Source organism: Temnothorax americanus, unplaced genomic scaffold, assembly GCF_048541705.1.
Source record: "Temnothorax americanus isolate GAGA-0224 unplaced genomic scaffold, ASM4854170v1 Scaffold6, whole genome shotgun sequence".
Classification (NCBI taxonomy): Eukaryota; Metazoa; Arthropoda; class Insecta; order Hymenoptera; family Formicidae; genus Temnothorax; species Temnothorax americanus.
In genome coordinates this window covers 5655385-5678646 of record NW_027509751.1, presented here as the reverse complement: position 1 = coordinate 5678646, position 23262 = coordinate 5655385, and the positions used below count along the sequence as shown (strand labels likewise).

General features: G+C 35.0%; 3 protein-coding genes and 1 pseudogene across 8 annotated transcripts in view; 3 read left to right on the top strand and 1 right to left on the bottom strand.

Annotated features, from left to right (window-relative positions):
• Positions 1–23262, bottom strand: part of Cyt-b5-r (Cytochrome b5-related) — a 63438-nt gene that overhangs the window by 23678 nt on the left and 16498 nt on the right. The window contains exon 2 of one of the 4 annotated variants that reach the window (XM_077420529.1): positions 4788–4924. The exons of 1 other annotated variant lie outside the window; for it this stretch is intronic. In XM_077420529.1, coding sequence (XP_077276655.1) covers positions 4788–4863 — 76 coding nt within the window. In that variant the 5' untranslated portion in view covers positions 4864–4924. Of the gene's footprint in view, positions 1–3586; positions 3610–4787; positions 4975–23262 lie in introns of those variants that run through there. 2 more of the 4 variants (XM_077420528.1, XM_077420530.1) reach the window with 2 other exon arrangements.
• On the top strand, positions 7826–11963 carry LOC143905247 (uncharacterized; annotated as a pseudogene). The gene is made up of 3 exons (XR_013259147.1): positions 7826–8372; positions 8481–8838; positions 9274–11963. The product of XR_013259147.1 is annotated as an uncharacterized LOC143905247 (transcript).
• LOC143905250 (uncharacterized) lies at positions 11962–14239 on the top strand. Its single transcript, XM_077420549.1, has 3 exons — positions 11962–13231; positions 13805–13921; positions 14107–14239. The coding sequence occupies exons 1-3, from the start codon at positions 13055–13057 to the stop codon at positions 14122–14124; spliced, it is 312 nt and encodes a 103-aa protein (XP_077276675.1). The 5' UTR covers positions 11962–13054; the 3' UTR covers positions 14125–14239.
• LOC143905249 (zinc finger protein 862-like) lies at positions 14241–16942 on the top strand. Of its 2 annotated transcripts, XM_077420547.1 has the most exons (7): positions 14241–14306; positions 14414–14489; positions 14827–14929; positions 15094–15193; positions 15455–15487; positions 15909–16574; positions 16763–16942. In XM_077420547.1, the coding sequence occupies exons 6-7, from the start codon at positions 16138–16140 to the stop codon at positions 16788–16790; spliced, it is 465 nt and encodes a 154-aa protein (XP_077276673.1). In that variant the 5' UTR covers positions 14241–14306; positions 14414–14489; positions 14827–14929; positions 15094–15193; positions 15455–15487; positions 15909–16137; the 3' UTR covers positions 16791–16942. The 2 variants fall into 2 exon arrangements, with proteins under 2 accessions (XP_077276673.1, XP_077276674.1); XM_077420548.1 differs by lacking the exon at positions 16763–16942 and having other exon boundaries at positions 15909–16140.

Below are 23262 nucleotides of genomic sequence, written 5' to 3'. Positions count from 1 at the left end.
CATAAATATATAGTTTTTTTTTATGTGTATATATATGAATAAAATTATTTTTTTTTTTTAACTGTAAATTTGTTTTTTTTTATAGGGTATATCATATACAGGGTATACGATATACCCTGTATATACATATGTATATACAGTGTATATCGTATGTATATATGTAATATACGAATAAATCCCCAAATATATACATAGATAATGTAAATCACGTACATTTTATATACACGTGTATATGCAAAAAACCATCAATGCACATAATTTCGGTGACATTTGCATATTCATTTCACATCCTCTGTATGTATATTGCAGTACAAAAGTATATACTTGGATGTACGTACAGTGTATGTACATAACATATATCCTAATGTTTTATGGGTATATACATAGGTAGTATAAATCATATACGTTTGATGTACATGTGTATATACAAAGGACCTTTAATGTACATCATCGTGGTAACATTTGCACATGCAGTACATATCCCAGATATGTACAGTGCATCACAAAAGTATATACATGATACATGTAATATACATGGATGTATATACAATGTATATATTGAGTATATCCTAATGTTTTGTCCAGATCTCAACATCTCGGGTACTCGCAACTCGCAACCCGTCGCGTCGCGTAAAAAAGTCACGGTCGGTCTCGCTCCGCGTGTACCCCAGTAAAACAGGAACGTGGAATCCACGTTTCTTTCAAGTGGACCTGCGACGTAGAATTCACGTAGACAATCGAGTGGATCATCCGCTTAAGAACGGTAGTCGGATCCACGTGGATGAGATCATCGATTCGACGTGGAATTTACGTGAAAGTTTCACGTCCCTTACAGAAAAAAGTACTAAAAATACACAGTAATAAATTACTGGATTACTGGTGCTTATTACTGTTAGTATTGAATTACTCACTCAAAAAAAACCTCTTAATACTAGAGGACACTGATTTCCGATATTTACCCGGCATAAAAAAAAATTATTTTTATTGAAATTTTATTACTAATTTATAACTAAATTTGAATTTGTTTCTTAAGATGCAGTCTATGATTATAAATATTTTCTCGTATTTGAAAAACTCAGAAAAACACACTTACCTTGGTGGGATTCGAAACTCGGGACCTCCCAGTAAAACAGGTACGTCGCATCTGCGTCGAATCTACGTAATACGTGGATGGAGATTCATCCGCGAGTTATCCACGTAGATTCAACGTTTCTTTTTTATCGTCAAAATCGAAGAACCTTATTCGCGTGGATTCAACGTTTCTTTTCTATCGCTAAAATTGAAGTACCTTATCCACGTAGATTCAACGTTTTTTTTCCATCGTCAAAATCAAAGTACCTTATCCGCGTGGATTCAACGTTTCTTTTCTATCGCTAAAATCGAAGTACCTTATCCGCGTAGATTCAACGTTTCTTTTCCATCGCCAAAATCGAAGTACCTTATCCGCGTAGATTCAACGTTTCTTTTCCATCGCCAAAATCGAAGTACCTTATCCGCGTGGATTCAACGTTTCTTTTCCATCGATAAAATCAAAGTATCTTATCCGCGTAATATCAATGTAGATTTTGCGTAGATATTTCCACTGTTTTACTGACAGATAATTTATCAATCTCAGGAGACATTGATGTTGTCAATCGCAATTAATATAGCTAAATGGAACGTTTTAATGAATAATTTATAATTAATCAAGCTGATCCATCAACTATATGTTTTGCAACTATATGGTTAAAGGTTAAAGGATATTTATCTAATGAGGCCCTTGTAAGGATTTGATAAGAATGTTTTAACTTTATAAATATACTTTTTTCATAAATATATTTACGAACACAAAATTTCATAATGAGCCGGCACTGGTTTCGGATATTCACCCGACATTAAGAAATAATATCATATATCCAATTAAAAATTTTATTACTTTTTTAAAACTAAATTTGTTTCTTAAAATGATTTTTGAAAAATTATATATTTGCGCTGGTTATGACATATGTAGACTATATATAACACTTACATCTAATTAAGAAGTAGTCTACCACGTAAGGCAGTTAGCTCACGATCCAGAGGTCCCGAGTTTCGAATCCCACCAAGGTAAGTGTGTTTTTCTGAGTTTTTCAAATACGAGAAAATATTTATAATCATAGACTGCATCTTAAGAAACAAATTCAAATTTAGTTATAAATTAGTAATAAAATTTCAATAAAAATAATTTTTTTTTATGCCGGGTAAATATCGGAAATCAGTGTCCTCTAGTATTAAGAGGTTTTTTTTGAGTGAGTAATTCAATACTAACAATAATAAGCACCAGTAATCCAGTAATTTATTACTGTGTATTTTTAGTACTTTTTTCTGTAAGGGACGTGAAACTTTCACGTAAATTCCACGTCGAATCGATGATCTCATCCACGTGGATCCGACTACCGTTCTTAAGCGGATGATCCACTCGATTGTTTACGTGAATTCTACGTCGCAGGTCCACTTGAAAGAAACGTGGATTCCACGTTCCTGTCCTGGATCGTGAGCTAACTGCCTTACGTGGTAGACTACTTCTTAATTAGATGTAAGTGTTATATATAGTCTACATATGTCATAACCAGCGCAAATATATAATTTTTCAAAAATCATTTTAAGAAACAAATTTAGTTTTAAAAAAGTAATAAAATTTTTAATTGGATATATGATATTATTTCTTAATGTCGGGTGAATATCCGAAACCAGTGCCGGCTCATTATGAAATTTTGTGTTCGTAAATATATTTATGAAAAAAGTATATTTATAAAGTTAAAACATTCTTATCAAATCCTTACAAGGGCCTCATTAGATAAATATCCTTTAACCTTTAACCATATAGTTGCAAAACATATAGTTGATGGATCAGCTTGATTAATTATAAATTATTCATTAAAACGTTCCATTTAGCTATATTAATTGCGATTGACAACATCAATGTCTCCTGAGATTGATAAATTATCTGTCAGTAAAACAGTGGAAATATCTACGCAAAATCTACATTGATATTACGCGGATAAGATACTTTGATTTTATCGATGGAAAAGAAACGTTGAATCCACGCGGATAAGGTACTTCGATTTTGGCGATGGAAAAGAAACGTTGAATCTACGCGGATAAGGTACTTCGATTTTGGCGATGGAAAAGAAACGTTGAATCTACGCGGATAAGGTACTTCGATTTTAGCGATAGAAAAGAAACGTTGAATCCACGCGGATAAGGTACTTTGATTTTGACGATGGAAAAAAAACGTTGAATCTACGTGGATAAGGTACTTCAATTTTAGCGATAGAAAAGAAACGTTGAATCCACGCGAATAAGGTTCTTCGATTTTGACGATAAAAAAGAAACGTTGAATCTACGTGGATAACTCGCGGATGAATCTCCATCCACGTATTACGTAGATTCGACGCAGATGCGACGTACCTGTTTTACTGGGGTAAGTACTTGGCGCGAGACACTGCCGTGTCTCTTGATGTATAGTTGCGTGTGATTATAGTTTTATAATAACTATTTCATGCAGTGTTATATAGCTATCAAGAAGATTATCATTAAAAGATTTTTGGACACTTTAAAGATGTACCTGTTATAGACAAGTACAGTTAATAAAGAAGTATCAAGGTCAGAAGATCGTCACTGTCCACTGGATCATCGAAGTCAAACAACACGGGCGCGGTACTGTACTAGAATGGGTGACCACCTTGAGAGAACGGCTATATATACGCAGACGATATGTAAAGAAACAGTTAAAAAAGCGTTTTCTTTTTTAGATAAAGAAAAAGAACGTATGTCAAGTGGACATTTTAATATTTTAATTTCATAAAAAACATTTCTAGAAACCGGTATGTTGATGTACAATGGACCTATTTTTGCCGTCAATAAGACGTCAGAAATTGACGTCGTGTAGATGTGACATATCGATGTCATTTTCGGGTCTCACGAGACCTATTTAGAACGTCTGATTGGTTATTTTGTGAGCAAAATTTACCGTCATTATGACGTCATTTTGCTACTTGGAATTGTAGGTATTTATTTTACGTGTGTAATGCCCAACCTTGATTCATGATCTTATTTATCGTCTGATAATACTCTAAAATACAATTTTGAACGATAGTGAGATAAATCTAATTGCTTGAATGTATTTTATGTCTGTTATCATTCTCCAGTTAAGATAATGATAGCTCGTAGACAAGAAGACATTGACCGAGATATACATATGTTTAATGTTTGTATTTGTTGAATTCTGGTCTCTAAATATCCAAATATAATATTTGAATATTGCCTGTGAAACTGTCTGTACAAATTAAGATCGAGTAACATGTCATAATAATAACAGGAACAACCAAATTAGAACTACAAATAATACAATTATTTTTATAGCTGTAAACAATTATATAAAAAGTAATAATTACTATTTAACAGTTGTTAAAATAATGTTAAAAATAATGTAATAAAACCCATACAACAACATATTTTTAATGTTTGTTAATAAAATTATGTGTAATATTTAATATTATAATATGTATAGCATGCAAATATTTTTACAAATATTTTAAATATTATGTAAAATAACCGTTATATAATTGTTGCAAAATATGGTAAAGTATAATTATTACAAAGCATAATTATTCCACTGTTCACGATTGTCGCAAAAATGATAAATCGCACATTTCTGCTAATTAGTAATATTAAACATTCAGTCTTTATCTCTTTGTTCGCTTGAACTTTGTTATAGCGTGAAAGCTCCTACTACCAATATTTGATCACCGTGTTTCTTTACTTACAACGCAACGCATCGACGATATTTCCTTTCAATCGTAACGTATCCATTATTTTCGGCGCGTAAGTTGTATTCTTCATGATGCGATTCCTTATAGCGATCTGCACGACTTATTCTTCAATAATCCGGTTACGTGGCAAGCTGTGGTCAAGAATATCGAGTCATGTATATTGTGGAAGGGATATTAATGACCAAACACATCACTCTCGAGTGCATATATATACTCTTCCGCAAAACTGCCGTCATTAATAATATAATCACGTCGTCGTTGATATCGCAAACGCGATATCGAGAGTACAAGCATGGCAAACATTATGTAGGCTGCATTAATTAGCTGAGCGTTTAATAATGTATAACGCATTTAATAATGTATCCTCTTCGTCAAAAGAAAATAAAATGTGACTTATACTTTTTACTTAATAAAATGTCAATGTAGTTTAATCATTAATCAGTTTTTGCAGAACAATAAGAATGTCATAAAAAATGTCAGATTTGCTCTAAAAACCTCTCTGAAAGACCGCAACACACACACACACACACACACACACACACACACACACACACACACACACACACACACACACACACACACACACACACACACACACACACACACACACACACACACACACACACACACACACACACACACACACACACACACACACACACACACACACACACACACAAAGTTAGAAGATATAAATTAAGTAAAATTAAAGTCGAATGCAATGAAGTAAAGACAAACTAATATATTTTAGAACACTCTGTTTCCGGTAAAAGGTCTATATAATAAAATTCGAGGCAGCTAGAAAGTATCTCGAATAATTCTTACAGTTCTTACAGTTTCAAACACTTTCAACTTGCACTGTACGTCGAGAAGTATCGCGTCATCATATAATTATTTATATCAAGTAAAAAAAGTCGTGCGTACGTACGTAAGAAAAAACGATGGAAAAATCCGGTGCAAAACGACCCTGGTAACCATATCCGATAGAAAACGATTAAAAACGGCTATATCTGTATCGTTTTTAATCGTATCTTATCGGTTCTATCGTTGCATATTTAGAAGACAGATAAAACATTAATCGAATCGAATCGGTTTCTATCGTTTTAAGTCCGAATAAGAAAATAACTATACAAATTTTATAGTTATGAATCGTTTTCTATATGTACAATGATTGCCCATCTGAATCAATCGTATATACACGATATAATATGTATCGTTATTTATGGTAATAATTTTACCGTATGCATTAATACGGATATATAAGAATAAAATGATAGACATCTTATCGATATTTATATGACTTAACCGAACCGATACATCTATCGTTTCTTATCAGGATTTTCCGACATACAACTTATCATCTTCTTTATGACAGCAAATCGGTTCATTTTCTATCGTATATTAATGATATAAATTGAATCGTTTGAAAACCTTCTACTTTGTATATGTTTGTATAAAGTTAAAACGATAGACATCTCGTCGATATTTATACGATTTAACCGAACCGATACATCTATCGTTTCTTATCAGAATTTTCCGACATACAACTTATCATTTTCTGTACGGCAGCAAATCGGTTCGTTTTCTATCGTATATTAATGATATAAATTGAATCGTTTGAAAACCTTCTACTTTGCATATGTTTTTATAAGGTTAAAACGATAGACATCTCGTCGATATTTATACGACTTAACCGAACCGACACATCTATCGTTTCTTATCAGGATTTTCCGACATATTCGAAAACAAAGTTCGTCGATGTATTTTATGTGTGTGTTTGTGTGTGTGTGATTTGTTATTAAGATTAAAATAATAAAATATTTTATTTGTATTTTAGTGCAATTTTAAATAAGACGTTTCTAATGTAAATGTTGTTTTTATTTCTCTAATAACCGTGAAAATTTTGGCCCTTGGCTTCCTGGTGCTGTTGTCGCAAAGGTGGAAGCTTAATTATTTCAAAAAAAAAATGCAGTTCTTTCTTTATCATAGAAAGATCTCTGATACGGTTTATTTTTCTTTTACACGGTTATAATCCGGTGGCATGCAGAGTAGCAAACATCTAAAGATGTTCTGACTGATTTGATATATAGCTGAGAAATTTCAAATTTTTCCAATTTTTTTCTGACAGGGCATCGTAAATAAACGGTTCACTATTAACCATATTAAGAAGACAATTATAGCTACTTTAATACCATTAAAAATTATAGAAACCGATGCACCACTAATAAGAAATTTAGGATGCAAGCCCATGTGTATTGTATCGAGAATTTTTTATAGAGTATCGTGAATAAACGAAACTTCAATTATGTTAAAAACTGATTGAGACCGATATAAAGGTAATAAGAAATTTCCGATAGAATCCCAAGTATTTTGCAACGTGAGTTTCTGATAAAATACCGTAAATAAATGATTCACTAATTATATTAAAAACGATAGAAACTGATATATAGCTGATAAGATATTTACAATAGGATTCCAAGTATTTTGTAACGTGAGTTTCTGATAGAGTACCGTAAATAAACGATTCACTAACCATATTAAAAACGATAGAAACTGATGTGCAGCTGAGAAGACATTTACGATAAGATTCCAAGTATTTTGTAACGTGAGTTTCTGATAGAATACCGTAAATAAACGATTCACTAACCATATTAAAAACGATAAAAACTGATGTATAGCTGATAAGACATTTACGATAGGATCCCAAGTATTTTGTAACGTGAGTTTCTGATAGAGTACCGTAAATAAACGATTCACTAACCGTATTAAAAACGATAAGAAATTTTTTTATCGTTTTCTATCGGAGATGGTTACCAGGGGATGGTGCAATAGACTCCAGCCGGGCCCTATTCTTGAAATAGTTGCGTATACGCAAGTGATGAGTTGCGAATGATCGCAATGGAAAATCCCTAGAACAGTATTCTTGGCAGTCGCAAGTGGTAACGTATATGCAATTTACTATTCGCAATGCAACGAATGAGTCCCACTATACATTTCAAGAGAAACGTATAAGTATAAGTTATACTGTGAAGAAAACAGAAAGTTATGCTATTGAAAAATGGATGTGGAAGACATCCTAGTACATGCACCAGTTTTACATATATTAGAAAATGCTGATATAGCAGAAGAACGGGAGAGAATTTTCTACAACAGAGATGATCCCTTTGAGTTATCAAATAAAAAGTTTATTCAAATTTTTCGATTAAGTAAACCTGCAGCAAGACATGTTATTGATCTCGTTGAACTATATGACTATATCTAACTCCTCAAACAAAAATTTCTGCAATTGATTCTACAACAAAGGTAATTATTCTAAAATTAAGATTCTAAAATTAAGATAATATTTATTGTGCATAATGCACATAAATACAAAAATCTACAGGTTATGACAGCATTGCGATTCTTTGCAAGTGGTTCGTATCAAATGGATATCGGTAAAAATATTTATATGGCAGTGAGTCAACCAACAGTATCTCGTTGCATGAATGAAGTAATAAATGTAATGACAAGGCAAGAGATTATGGACCAATGGATAAAATTGCCTTCTACCTTAGCAGAATTGAATGAATTACGAATACAGTAAGAATACATACAAAAATTTTCTATATGATATAAAATATATAATTATATATAATGTTAATCTTTTTACAATTATATTACTAATTTCTGTTTCAAATTTTATACAAGATATGAACTACCAGGCACTATTGGATGTATCGATTGCACTCACATCGCAATCTTTCCTCCAACAGGACATAATAATTCCGAACTTATATACGTCAACAAAAAAGGCTATCACTCGATTAATACACAGTTGGCAATAATTAATTTAACATGAATTATTTACATTTATTACAAATGTATATAATAATTATGTATTGCATTTTATTACAGATCTGTGATTGGTGTTTAAGAATAATGAATGTAAACGCACGTTACCCTGGCAGCAGTCATAATTCGTACATTTGGAATAATTCCAATGTAAAGAATGCAATGATCCATCTATACAGACGATATCCGAACAATAATTTTCATTTACTATTAGGTAAGATATATGTTGTATCATATATACTTTAACACACCGTGTAATAATAAAATATGAGAGAACCTACTTAGCAAACACAATGTTACATATAACGTATATATTGGTTTTAATTTCCTACTTAACAATGTAACTATTATGTAACACGTATGTTATATACAGTTATATTGTTGAGTAGGAAATGTATATTACATGTAACATTGTGTCTGCTAGATAGAAATCTGAATGGGTAGTATATAATGAAGAAAAAAATTTTTTGTCATATGCTTAATAAAAACAAAAAAATTATTATACTATATAATCAGTAGATTAAAGATTTGAACATTTCTCTTATTAGTTTTATTACACATTTAATATGCCTATTTAATAGGTAAATCATCATTTGTTTAAAAATTTTTATATACATTAAATTGTTGCATTTCAATTTTTTGTTTGCAGGTGACTCAGGATATCCCTTATTACGGCCTTGGATAATGACTCCTGTAACGGATGCAGCGCAAAATAGTCCGGAAGAAGCATATAATAAAAAGCAAATGAAATGTCGTGCATTAATAGAACAGTGCAATGGTGTATTAAAAATGCGTTTTAGATGTTTATTGAAACATAGAGTGCTACATTATGCTCCACCAATAGCATAAAAAATCATACATACCTGTATTATATTGCACAATATATGTATCAGTGAAAATGTACCAATGCCATTGGCAGTTAATGATGATTTTGACGAACTGGACTTTGGAATATATAATAATGAAAATTTTATTGAAAATAAAAGAAATAACGGACCTGAAAGAAACATTCGAAGAATCGATCCAGATTTAACAAATTATAAGAAATTATTTTTCCTGAGTCGTTATAAAACTGAAACCATATTTACGTTTAATGTATATTTTATATATTTATATTTTAGTACATTTCTCTCTAATCTAATGCTTAAATTACTTACAAGGGAACCTCGCGAAGTGGAAAATTTTGATTTTAATATAAATCTCCTCTATTCAACAACATTAATATAATATTTTTAAAAAATAATTTTTTAAACAAAATTTTTTTTTAAATTTTATTAATGTGGTTAAATAGAGATGTTTTTACCATAAAACTTTTATTTGAAACATTTTTTTATATCTCGAATACTTTTCGAAATATATCGAGAAAAGCAAAAAACCGCTCTACATATGAGAGGTGGTTTCACCCCTTAAAACCGTTTTTGGGCCGCTACAAAAAATATCTAAATTCATCTTTTTACTCTCCCTACATGTGTGGAAAGTTATATTAAAATCAGAATTTTCCACTTCGCGAGGTTCCCTTGTCAGAAAAATTACCCTCATCATCAAATACAGCCTGAGAGCGGCCAGTAAGGTAAGAAAAAATCCACGCGAGGACCTCATCAGAAAAACCGATTTCTTTCAATTTGATAAGCAAACGAAGATGTGGGACCGTATCAAACGCTTTACTAAAGTCAAATAGAATCATGATTGTAATGAGTCTTTTATCAATTCGGTCTTTAACCGACTTTTACCTAACAGTATATTTTGATAGATCATGGCATACTTTCTTTGTAAACTTTTTGAATTTTTGCAATATCTTCAAAATTGAAGAAAATATAGTACACGAAAATGTGCGTGACGTCATAATGTTGTTGCGAAATCTTTTGAAGTTGCCGTCATCAAAGAAACTTTAGAAAGCTATAACTTTCTCAAATTTGGGTTTTTTTTTTTAAATTCAAAAAGTACTAAAAATCGGCTTAGATTCTCTACATTAATTATGGATACCGCTTAATAAAAAAATTTTACTTAAGAACCCAATTCCCATTCTAATGTCATCACAAACACGTAAAAGAGCAGATTGCGTATTGAAACCAGAACGATACGCAGACTGTCTAGGATTCAGCAGGTTATGTTCATCCAAATAGTCGGAGATCTGTGAGGCCACCATGCGTTCAAGAATTTTTGACATTTCAGGAAGGTTAGCAATAGGTCGCGTATCAGACGGTGACAGTGGAGTGCGAATCTTTGAGAGAGGGCGAATCAACGCACGCTTCCAAGATGAAGGAAATAGGGAATCTTTAAGTGAACGATTAAAAAGAGGAATGAGCCACTGAGAGATAATGGGCCAAGCAATACGAAGAACATAAAGCGGGATGCCATCATGGCCGGACGCGTAGGAGTGAAGAGGTTTAAGATTAAAGATGAGCTTGTAAACCGAGTCCGGCTGTATAGTAGAGAAAACAAATTCAAGACGTTGAGAAGTACGAGAAACTGAGGCGATGGCAGAAATAAAGTCAGCATATGTGCAAGGCAATGATGTACTAGAGTAAAAAAACGGAGAGGAGAAACCGACGTGGATTTAACCAAACCTAGACGAGCAAGTTTTCTCCACATTTTAGAGAGAGAGAGAGAGAGAGAGAGAGAGAGAGAGAGAGAGAGAGAGAGAGAGAGAGAGAGAGAGAGAGAGAGAGAGACTACTTGCGTGTCTTATTACATATGTTCTCCGGGGCAAAGCCCGGGTAACCAGCTAGTATACTTATATGTACTCATTATAGAACGGTCGCATCTCTGCAGTTTCCTGATAGTAATTTTACGGCAAATGATATTTTTTTATTTGAATAATGGTTGCAGGTACGGTTTTTTTTGTTTAGTCTAATAAATTCTTCGAGGTGGAAAATTTCAGAATCAATTTATAACTCAAAATGTAAATGGTTGCAGATTCTCTCAGCATGGCAGTATTGGATTATTGGAAAAATGTTTCAGACTAAAAATGTTCAAATTAATTAGTAGAAAAAATGATACAATAAAAAATAGCAGTTTTTATTTTAAAAAATTTAACTTGGGCTCTACTGGGCCCAACATGGGCCCCGGATCCAACTTCTAATAAGATCATCTATATTAGTTTTCTTTAAACCCTTTAACTTTTATCTGATACATTTTTCCAATAAACCAATACTTTTTGAGATAATTCGCCATTCCGGAACTTTTAATACGGTATAATTTTATATAAACTTTTTTAATTTACTTGATTTCTTTAATAGATTGTATCAATTTAATTCCAATCTTTTATAGATGTCTTTTTTTAGATATCCCGCATATGTATAATTTATCAATCTGTGCAATGAAAACATATAACATTAATCTGTGTCAATACATTAATACATATATCAGCAGAAAAATATTTATACGTATAAACACAGTAGAAATAGGATTTACCTAAAAATGCAAAATTATTCATTTATTCCATCGACAATATATTCCCTCTTTTTCCCTCTAAATCATTCGCTGCGTGCAAGGTAGGAAATAATGCGGCTAGAAAATACACCACAAATAATAGGATTTCGAAAGGCATTGAAAAATCAATCTTGATTTAGGATTTTCATTTATTATTATAAGCAGATTGTTACGAGAAAACAGAGAATAATAAAAATATGCGTCAAAACATCATAACTTCATAATTAATCTCCTCGAGTGATTGCGGATTTTGTCTCCAATTTTTAAATTGCTCCTCTATTTTTTTGCTACTCCTATTTATTGTCTGCAAAGATCAAATGGAAAACAAATCATCGACATTCATACGATAATGAGAGCACTCTTCCAAAGCGCGTGATTTTTAAGACGTCCTTAATTGAATCGAAACGTCCTTGTAAGTTGGTATTTAATGTAGTTTGATATTTTAGATAAATTTGATAATTATATGATAACAGTGTAAGAACCAATCACGTATTCACGTTCGACTGCTACTGAGAATGGTCTGCACTCTGCAGTCAGTTCAGGTGTAGGAGAATGGTTGCTACGTCGCTACGTGTGGCTATAGTGGCTAGTGCAGAGTGCAGGCTACTCGTCAACGTGTGTGGATACGTGAGACTTGAGAGGGAGAACAGTGTTTGCCGATTGGCTATTTCGAATTGCATTTATCGCGCAATTTCATCGTGGATGCGATCTCGTCGCATATGATAATTTTCTCCTTATATTACATTTCGCCGTTTTTCGCGACACGTTGAACCTGAAACAGACATCGAGCGCGACGTCGAGTCGAAATTCGAAATCCGTTGTATATAAAGTGTCGTGTCGAAATCCGTTGTATATAAAGTGTCGAAAGCGTCCATCGATTTGCGTGGCACGGCCCGAGCTCGTGCGGAGAAAAAAAAGGTAAATATTGCAGTGTGGTAGAATTTCTGGGATTATCAGTCTTACGCTCGTTTTTACAGGTTACAGGGAGAACACTGTTTATGCCGATGATTGGCCATTTCGAATTGCATTTATCGTGCAATTTCCAGGTGGATGCAATCTCGTCGCATGTGATAATCAGAATCTTCTTACATTTCGCCGTTTTTCGCGACACGTTGAACCTGAAAGCGTCCATCGATTTGCGTGGCACGGCCCGAGCTCGTGTGGAGAAAAAAAAGGTAAGGAGAAAATTCTTCGTGATTTATTGTAATGGCCAGTCTACAACGAGTCGTTAGTCGTTAGTCAGATGTCGGAAGAGAGTCGAAAAAAGTCATAAACGTGTCATAAGGCGATCGGAAGTCTGTAATCGGCAATCATAAGCGATTGGCCAAATGCCATCTCTTACGATCACCGATTACAGGCCTTCGATTGCTTACAATACGCTATAACTATTTCTTCCGACATCTGACTAACGACTAACGACTAATGACTCATTGTAGACTGGCCATAAACGTAATGAAATTCTGAGGTAATAAGTTGCAGGACTTGTAAAGTAGATCTCTATAGAGGGAAAATTGTTATGTAACAGAACTGATTAAAGAAATTTTGCTGATAAGCAGTATTAATTATACAGCAAAAATTAATTCCTTTCTGTTTTTGCTATGATTAAAATTTTGCTGCTTTGCTGATGCGGCTTCATTGTTTTTATTGATTTATATGGTCGGAAATCGCGTGAAATCCTGATCGAGGAAAACAAGGTACAGCGTATTGACTCACCTGTGACAGTAACTATCTCTATTTCTTGTACACAGATTCGAGTATTACTTTCTTTTCTTAAGATGAGCAAAGACCCAAAAAATAAGCGGTATACTCAAAAATTCAGAAAAGTTTGGCTAACGGACATACAATTGAAAGAATGGATCGTTCAGGTATGTATATATATGTATATATATATATATATATATATATATATATATATATATATATAGATATATATATGGGGTGCTTTCCATTTAGTAACACAAGTTGACACAAGCGTCGTTTTGTCTTTGAATTACTTATTGAATGCCAAGAAAGATAGTGCAATGTGACTTTGTAGCCATTTTTATAACAGTTAACACACCTTGTATAAAAACAAAGGATGAAACGATGTTTAATTTTAATTCCGATACGGAAACTGATTCATTGTTGTGAACAAAAATAAAGAGCCAAATAAAAGTCCATCGATGATTTCTACTCCAATTACACCACAACTAAAAAAGGGACTTATGATGAGACAATCTCTACTTGGAACTTCTACGCAAATGAAAAAAGGTAATACATTGAAAGATAAAGTTAACCAGACAAATTTGTGATATAATTATATCACAAGTTATATCTTTCACCAATAAACATGCATGAAACTTTTTATCTGCTTACAGAACAAACTGCAAATAAAATGGATAATTTTAATTTGGATGACCAGGATGACACAGAAAACAAGCCACCTGAAAAAAAGTAAATATTACTTACTAATTGTGGTAATCCCGGGAAAAAAAACCGAAGCGGTCTTATATGGTCTTATATGCTCATATATGCTCATATATGAATTTTGGCCACAAAAACTCTTATATGGTCATATATGATTATATAAGATTATAATAAAGACATATAAGAAATATCAATATTTCTTATATGTCTTTATATATAATCTTATATATAATCATATATGACCATATAAGAGCTTATACGGCCAAAATTCATATATATAAGCATATAAGACCATATAAGACCGCTTTGTTTTTTATCCCGATGTAAGTTGCTTTTATATATCTAATGAAAACATTATTTACAGATACAGAAGGTAAAAAAAAAAGGATACTTCAGAGCAGCTTAATATGCGCCGTAAAGCTGACAGAGCAAAATTAAAGGGCTGGGATTGCTGGGAATGCAGAGAAGTATACAATATTAACAATATAGTTACATAAAATATGTACCTTCTTTTAATGAAATATATACATATATATATATATATATATATATATATATATATATATTTCATTAAAAAGTAATGATATTATTTTATTTTATTATTTTATTTATGATATTATTTTATTTTTAGTATTACAAGAATTTGTCACTGTCAAAGGAAGAATTAGAAAAACGGAAAAATCAATCCTCGCGACATCGACACAAATATGAGCGACCAAATACACCAGAAGGTATAATATTTTTTTTATTATTACTTTTATGTCATATATAATAAAAAAACAGAAGTCGTTTTTGTTCGACCCGACTGGCCAAATAATTAATTTATTTAAATTCACATATAAATATATATATATATATATATATAAATTTAAATTTAAATAAATTAATTATTTGGTCAGTCGGGTCGAACAAAAACGACTTCTGTTTTGAATTTATTTACTGGTGAAGGAAGCTATTTGTTTGTATATATAATAAATATAATTTGTTTAAAGGTTTTTGGAATCCTGAGTTTCCTGAGACATCAGGTACTTATTGACAGAATAAGATAAAATATTTCGTTATTCGAATCTGATTCTTAAAGCTTCATTGCAATTCGTGGTACATTAATATGACGTGCACAATCCTTTGGTTAATATATTGAGTAATCAAGTGATAGCTCGTAGTTCCATATTGTTTCTTTTTAAATTCATATTCATAATGTTAACATCTGTAACATCTTTGTACCTCATCAATTTGATGTCATTTTGACATTATTTTGACTAAGTTTTTTTCACTTGGTATAGACATTTGTGTCAATTTGTATTATTATAAATGGAAAGCATCTATGGTTTTTATACATATATGTATACATAGTTTAAACAAATTGATAAAGTCTGCTATAGAAAAAATATTACATATTATATCAAGGTTTTATATTTTATAACATAAAATTTAATGAAAAAACAGGTAGCGGGCAACGATATGAAGGCTCACTGCAAGTTCTACAAAAACGACTTAGCGGCAAAATACGTGGATCTAATCAATCACAGCAAAACAAAAAAACACATCGAAGCTGCAGAGCCATTCTCTTTACAACGGCAACAAAAATTGTCTTTTTGCGAACAATCGACGAGCTCGCCAGCTGCCGAAGGGTCAATAGCACTGTTTCTCTGCTTCGTGCGATCATTTAGGTGAAATGTGCATTCTTCATTTCAAGGACAGTCAGGCAGTAAAAAGGATGAAGATGCATAGAACAAAATGTAGCGAAATAATAAAAAATGTACTTGGCCCTTACTTCAACAACGAGTTGCTCAGCGATATTGGGAACGGAAAATACAGTCTACTATTAGATGAGTCAAACGACGTATCCGTGAATAAACTGTTGGGTATTGTCATAATATACTACAGTGATAAACAGGGAAAAACGATCTCGAGTTTTCTAGCACTGACCAAGCTGGAAATATGTAATGCCGAAGGTATCGTCAACGCTCTAAAAAAAACTCTCGAGGAGATGAAATTGGATTTACAAAATTTGTTAGCTATTGGAACTGACAATGCTTCAGTTATGGTCGGAATAAATAACGGTGTTTATGCAAAACTAAAAGCCGAAGTTCTGTCGCTGATTTTGATCAGGTACGTGTCTTTGCCATTCGTTACAGCTCGCTGTGTCACATGCCATGATTGATACTCTTCCGCGAAATCTCGAGTTTTTAATTCACGAGACCTATAATTGGTTTTCAAAATCCTCTATGCGTCAATTAAAATACACTCAGCTTTATGAGACGATAAACTGTGGTGAACGCCCTTTGCAAATATTACAGGTTTCTGACACGAGATGGCTGTCTATAGAAGCAGCTGTAGATAGAACGTTGAATCAGTGGCTCGAGTTAAAAACTCATTTCAATATGACGAGACTGTCAGAGAAATGCTATACTGCGGAAATTCTATACAAGATGTATTGCGACGAAACAAACTTGTTGTACTTGTTGTTTTTAAAGCCGATTTTATCTGAGATACAAGTTGTGAACAAGGCATTTCAAAGCGAAAAAAATGATCACTTGAAGCTTCTGAACGATCTCAACATCGTCGTGCAAGGAATTTCAAAAAAACTCGTGTTGCCATCGTGTAAAGTAGATCCTTTGTTGAGTTCCATCGACGATTATCTTTATCCCAAGCCATACTTAGGATATTCATTCGAGAAAAAAATTGAGCAGCTCAGGAAGGACGGAAAGATCAACGCTTGTGACGAGCAAGGGATCCGCGAACGATGCAAATCATTTTTACTGAACCTTTTCAAGCAGCTCAAACAACGATTGCCCGAGAACGTAGCTATTCTTAAAAAGATATCACTGCGCCTGTCAGTGGATAATGTATTGAAGGCAGTTAAAGAACCAATACAACCATTAGTCGAATACATGAATGGTTCAAAAGATATCGATGCTATCAAACTGCAACTCTCAAAAATCAATTTGATTGACTGGACAAACAAAACCGATACCATTAAATTTTGGGATGAGGTGAATAAATACAGGGACGCATCCGGAAATAATCCGTTCGCTGAATTGGCCGCTTTTGCTCTATCGATGCTCATTCTGCCGTATTCGAACGCACAAGTTGAGCAGGTATAATTTAGCCAATTAAATCTGGTGAAAAATAAAGTACGGAATAAAATGTCTATCAAAATGACGAATGCAATTTTAACGATTTGTTTCTGACTGAAAAGAAACGGCAAACGCTGCAATTACGTTCTGCCACCAGAAGTTTTACGTCAAATTGGTTCCAAAAAAGCCTACAAAAAAAAGCAGCCGAGTCAAGCTCGCAAGTAACTGACAAGAATGATGATGATATCAATTTTTGTTTCAATGAATGTGATCAGTTTTAAAACTTTATTTATAAGACATGGTCGAAAATTAGCGCGAGTTGTGACTCTTCTTTGTACAATCTCATTTTCGGGATATTTGCCTCTTACTTGATCTAATTATATTCATCGAATGTATCGTTTCGATTCTGATTTTATATCAACTTCGCTATTATTTTACGTAATTTTAAGATACATGAATTGATGTTATGTGTTATAATTATAGCACGTATTTGAAACAGTTTATTTTATCAGAGTTTGTTATAACTTTATTTTGGTTTATTTGATCAAAGATCATAAATAATGTTGAGTTTCTTTATTTTATAAGAAATGTAATGAGACTGATTATATAATAAAATAAGTAATTTCAAGTTTATTTGAGTTTGTTTGCATTTATGTTTGAGTTGAGATTACCATTTTTCTGCAAGAGATTCTGTACTGACAATGAAATGTAAGCGATTTAAATTAGATGCCGCTAGATATATATTTCAGTAATGTTCCAACATATTAGACGTGCAGTGGTTTTTGGTGGAAAAGCATGCATTATTAGTGGTTTTTGGTGGAAAAAGCATGCACCATTAGTGGTTTCTGGCGGGAAAGAACGCAGAGAAGTTTAACAGTTTTTAGCGGAATTTCACGAAGTCCTCTAGTGGGATATAATGTTGATCCGAGTTGGCAACACTGCTTGTAAGTATGACGTTACGTTGTTGTACTTGTTGATTCGACCTTGACCGTGAGAACTAAATAGCGAGATCAATCCTTGAATTGAACCAATCTGGTTTGACTGACTTATCACCTATTAGAAGTTAGCCCCCCACTTTTAGAATTAACATATTTTTACGGTTGTGCTGAATTGTGCTCGAATATTATAACCATAATATGATAAATACAAAAAAAAATGTAAAAAAACGAATTTTTAGGTCAGCCCCCATTTTTTGTTTTTTTCAATTTTTTCGATTGTGCTGCGAGTTGTGCTAAGTTGTGCTAACACACATTGTGCTAAAATATTATTTAAAAAAAATAATAGAAAGAGTTACAATAAAAAAATTAATTATATCCAAAAATGATTTTTTTATTTTAACTTTTTTTGTTATTATGTTTTGACTTCCGTTTCCGGTTGATTAGATGTGAGTTGGCGATTTTTGCGAGCGAAAAGCGAAGTTTGAGTGTGAGAGATAGAGCGAGTGAGAGAGTGTAGCGAGTGAGACGTGAGCGTGGTGAAGGAAAGAGAAGGTGTGAGAGTGGTGGCAGCGCGGAGGACAGGGAAGAGTCCGTGGAGGCGGAGGAGAATCGGGAAGGTTGAGGTTAGAGAGACAAGCGTAGAAGGGGAAGGATAGAGAGCGCGAGAGTGAAGAGCTAGGAAATTCTGGGGATTTCGGGATAACGCGGGGAAGTAGTACGGCCTTAGAGTAAAAGGACAGATGGCGCAGTTTGTGGATAGGCTGGGGAAAGCGAGACGCAGAAGTACGGGGAATCTAGATGAGTTTTCCAAGAGGAAAGGGAGTATAGACGAGTTGTTTAAGAGGAAGAGGGATAAAATGGAGATGGAAGAGGGTGCGAGGGGGGAAGGGGACTTCTCAAAGAGAAGTAACAAGACGGTGGGAACGCCACCAGGGGGGGCAGGGGAGAGGATATGGATGTAAAGAGGTTGCTTAGAGGAATAAGGGAGGAGATGAGAGAAGGGTTAAAAGGAGTGAGAGAGGAGATAAGAGAGGTGGCGAAGGGGCAAAAGGAGGCAATGATGGAAGAAGTAAAGAAGATAAAAAGCGAACTGAAGGAAAGAGAGGAGATGTGGAGAAGGAAGAGAGGAGAGCTTCAGAAAAGAATAGAGGACATGGAACAAAAGCTGGAGGGGAGGGATAGGTACGGATAGAGATGGGAAGGGTATGGATAGAGGGGGGATGGTGGGTGTGGGATGAGGTAAGGTGTGCTTAGGAATGACAGAGAGAGGTGCTGGGAGGAAGGGCAAGGGAAAGGAAAAGAAAGTGAAAGAGAGAAAAAGAGCAAAGGCAGGGGGAGTAGAGAAGAGAGAAGGAGCGGTTAGGGGGGAGAAAAGAGAAGCAAAAATTGAGAAGGATAAGAGGGAGGAACTGGATGGAAGAGTGGGAGAGGAGGAGGGAGAGGAGGGAGAGAAGAGAGAGAGAGGGGAGGGAAGTAGAATTTATAAGGTAGCCTTTTGGAATGTGGCGGGGTTAACAAATAAAGATAAAGAGTTTTGGAAAAGACTGGAGGATTGGGATGTAATGGTGTTATGTGAAACGTGGGTGGACGGTAAGGGGTGGGAAAAGATAAAAGAAAAGATGCCAAGAGGTTACGTATGAGAAGTGCAGAAAGCAGGGAAAAAGGGCCGGAAAAGAAGAGCGGTAAGAGGAATGATGGTAGGGGTGAGGGTAGGAATCAAAATGGAAAGAGAGAAGATGAAAAAAGATAAAGAAGAGATAGTATTGATAAAAGTGAAACTTGGAAAAGAGTGGTGGAGGGTAGTAGGAGTATATATAAATAAGGATATGGACGGGAAGTTGGAAGGCCTGAAAGAATGGGTGGAGGAGATTGAAATGGGAGTGAGAGTGCTGATAGGGGGGAATTTTAACGCAAGGACCGGAAAGGAAGAGGGTTCGTAGAAGAGGGAGAAGAAGAGAGGAGGGAAGGAGAAAAGAGATCGAAGGATGGCAAGGTAAATGGGGAGAGAAAAAAATTGTGTAGATTTTTGGGGAAACATAAGTGGGCGATTTTTAACGGGGGAATTAGAGGAGATGAGGAAGGAGAATGGACGTATACAGGGGGAAGAGGGAAGTTGGTGATTGACTACGTGTTAGGGGACAGGAGAACAAGGGAAAGGGTAGAACGGGTGGTGGTAGAAGAGAAGGTCGATTCAGACCATCAGCCAGTGACGGCGTAGGTGGAAGGGTGGGAGGAAGGTATGGGTAATGAAAAGGGGGAAAAAGCGAAAGTGGGAGAAAAGACTGGTCAAAAGAAGGCAAGACAAAATTTAGAGAGTTAATGGGACAAACAGGCATGCTCAGAGAGGGGGAGTGGAGGAGAAGTGGCAGGGACTGAAGGGAAGGATAAGGGAGGTATTAAGGGAAATGAATGGGAGGGGCAAAAAAAGCGGAGGAAGGGGCTGGTGGGATAAGAAATGTAGGGAGGGGAAAAGGAGAGTTGGCAACATGTTAAGGAAATGGAGAAGGGAAGGGGGAGAGGGGGACAGTTACAGGGAAGAAAAACAGCGATACAAGAAGCTATGTGAAGAGAAGAAAAGAAGAGAAGTGGAGAAATGGGAAGCGGAAGTAAAGGAGATCAAGACGAAGGGCAGGTATGGAAGGTGGTAAACAGGGAAAGAAAAAGGAGAAGGAGAGTGACTAAAAGAATTAGTATGCAAGAATGGGATGGGTACTTCAAAGAGCTATTGGGAGGAGTGGAAGGGAGGGTGGTGATGAGAACAAGAAGAAGAAGGAAGGGGAGGGAGGAAGAGGAGGAGGAGATAAGGAAAGAAGAGGTGTGGGAGGTAGTGAGGAAGCTTAGAGAGAGAAAAGCGATGAGAAGTGATGGAATTCCAAATGAGGTTTGGAAGTTTGGAGGGAAGGTAGTAAAAGAATGGCTATGAGAGGTGTGCAATAGAGTGTGGAAAGGAGAGGGTTGGCCGGAAAATTAAAGGGAGGAAATTATAGTGCTTATAGGAAAAAAAGGGGGGAGGGAGAGAGAATGGGGGACTACAGAGGAGTAACGTTAGCACAAACAACATACAAGGTGTATGCTGCCGTGTTGGCGGAAAGGTTGAGGGAGGAGATTGAAGAGAAGGGCTTGCTGCCACCGAGTCAGACAGGGTTCAGAAGAAAGGTTGGGACCACGGACAACATTTACGTACTAAATTACCTGATAAACAAGTAAGTAAATGGGAGGAAAGGGAAGATGGTAGTGATGTTCGTTGACTTAAAAGCAGCTTTTGACTCGGTGGACAGGAGGATTTTGGTGGAAACCATGAGAAAAAAGGGAGTAAGGGAGGGCTTGGTGGCGAGGTGTAAAGAGCCATTGGGGGAGACGATATGCAGAGTAAGGGTGGGAGAAGAGATGGGAGAGAGATTTTGGACAGGAAGGGGAGTCAGACAAGGGTGTCCGTTAAGTCAAATTTTGTTCACCTTGCTGCTGGCGGACATTGACAATGAACTGAAAAGAGAAGGCTGGGGTGGAATAAAGCTGGGAGGGAGAAAGATATATACACTGGCTTATGCGGATGATATAGCGATGTTGGCAGAGAGTGAGGAAGATATGAAAGGAATAATGGGAAAACAGGAGGGGTATTTGGACAGAAAGGAACTGGTATTAAACAGTAAAAAAACGAAAGTAATGAGATGCAGAAAAGGGGGAGAAAGATGGAAAAAGGTGAGTTGGAAGTGGAAGGGTAGGATAATTGAGGAGGTGAGAAAATTCTGCTACTTGGGATATGTAGTAAAATGTAATGGGAGGCAGGACGAACATGTAAGAGAAAGGACGAGGAGAGGGGCGGCGTTGCTGGGACAAGTATGGGAGATCGGAAAGAGGAGGTTTGGGGGGGATTGGAGTAGGAGAATATGGTTGTTTGATAAGTTGATATGGACGGTGATAAATTACGGAGTGGAAATATGGGGGTGGAGGGAAAGAGGGAAAATAGAGAGATTGCAGGAAAGATATTTAAGGTGGGTGTTGGGAGTGGAAAGATGTATACCGGGATATATGATTAGGGAAGAGTTACAAAGGGAGAAACTAAGAGAAAGGGCGGTTATGAGAGCATGGGGGTATGAGAAAAAATTGAAGGAGGGAAAAGAAGGGGAGCTGGCAAGGGAGTGCTGGAAGGAGGTAAAGAGGAGGGCGAAAAGAAGGGAGAGCAGGGGAAGATGGGAGGAAGAGAAAAAAGAAGCGGTGGAAAGCAGGGGCTGGAGGATAGAAAAGGTGGAGGATCTGAAGGAGAAGGGGATGTGAAGGGGGGAGGACGTGCTTGAGAAAAAAAAAGGAAACAAAGAAAGGAGAGGTGGAAGGAGATAGGGAAGGCAAAGTTTAACAAGTGGTATGACATGATAAAAAGGGAGTGGATACCAGAGTACTTAAAAAAGAACTGGGGAGAAAGCAGGTGGCAGAGGGTGGCCCCCCACTTTTTTTTTTTTTTTTTTATTTTTTTGATTGTGCTGAGTTGTGCTAAGTTGTGCTAACATTGTGCTAAAATATTATTTTTAAAAAATTATAACAAAAAGAGTTACGATAAAAAAATATTTTAACTTTTTTTGTTGTTATTTTTTTAAATAATATTTTAGCACAATGTGTTAGCACAACTTAGCACAACTCAGCACAATCAAAAAAATTGAAAAAAACGAAAAGTGGGGGTCTGACCTAAAAATTTGTTTTTTTTAATTTTCTTTTGTATTTTTCATATTATGGTTATAATTTTCGAGCACAATATAGCACAAACCTAGCACAATTCAGCACAACCGT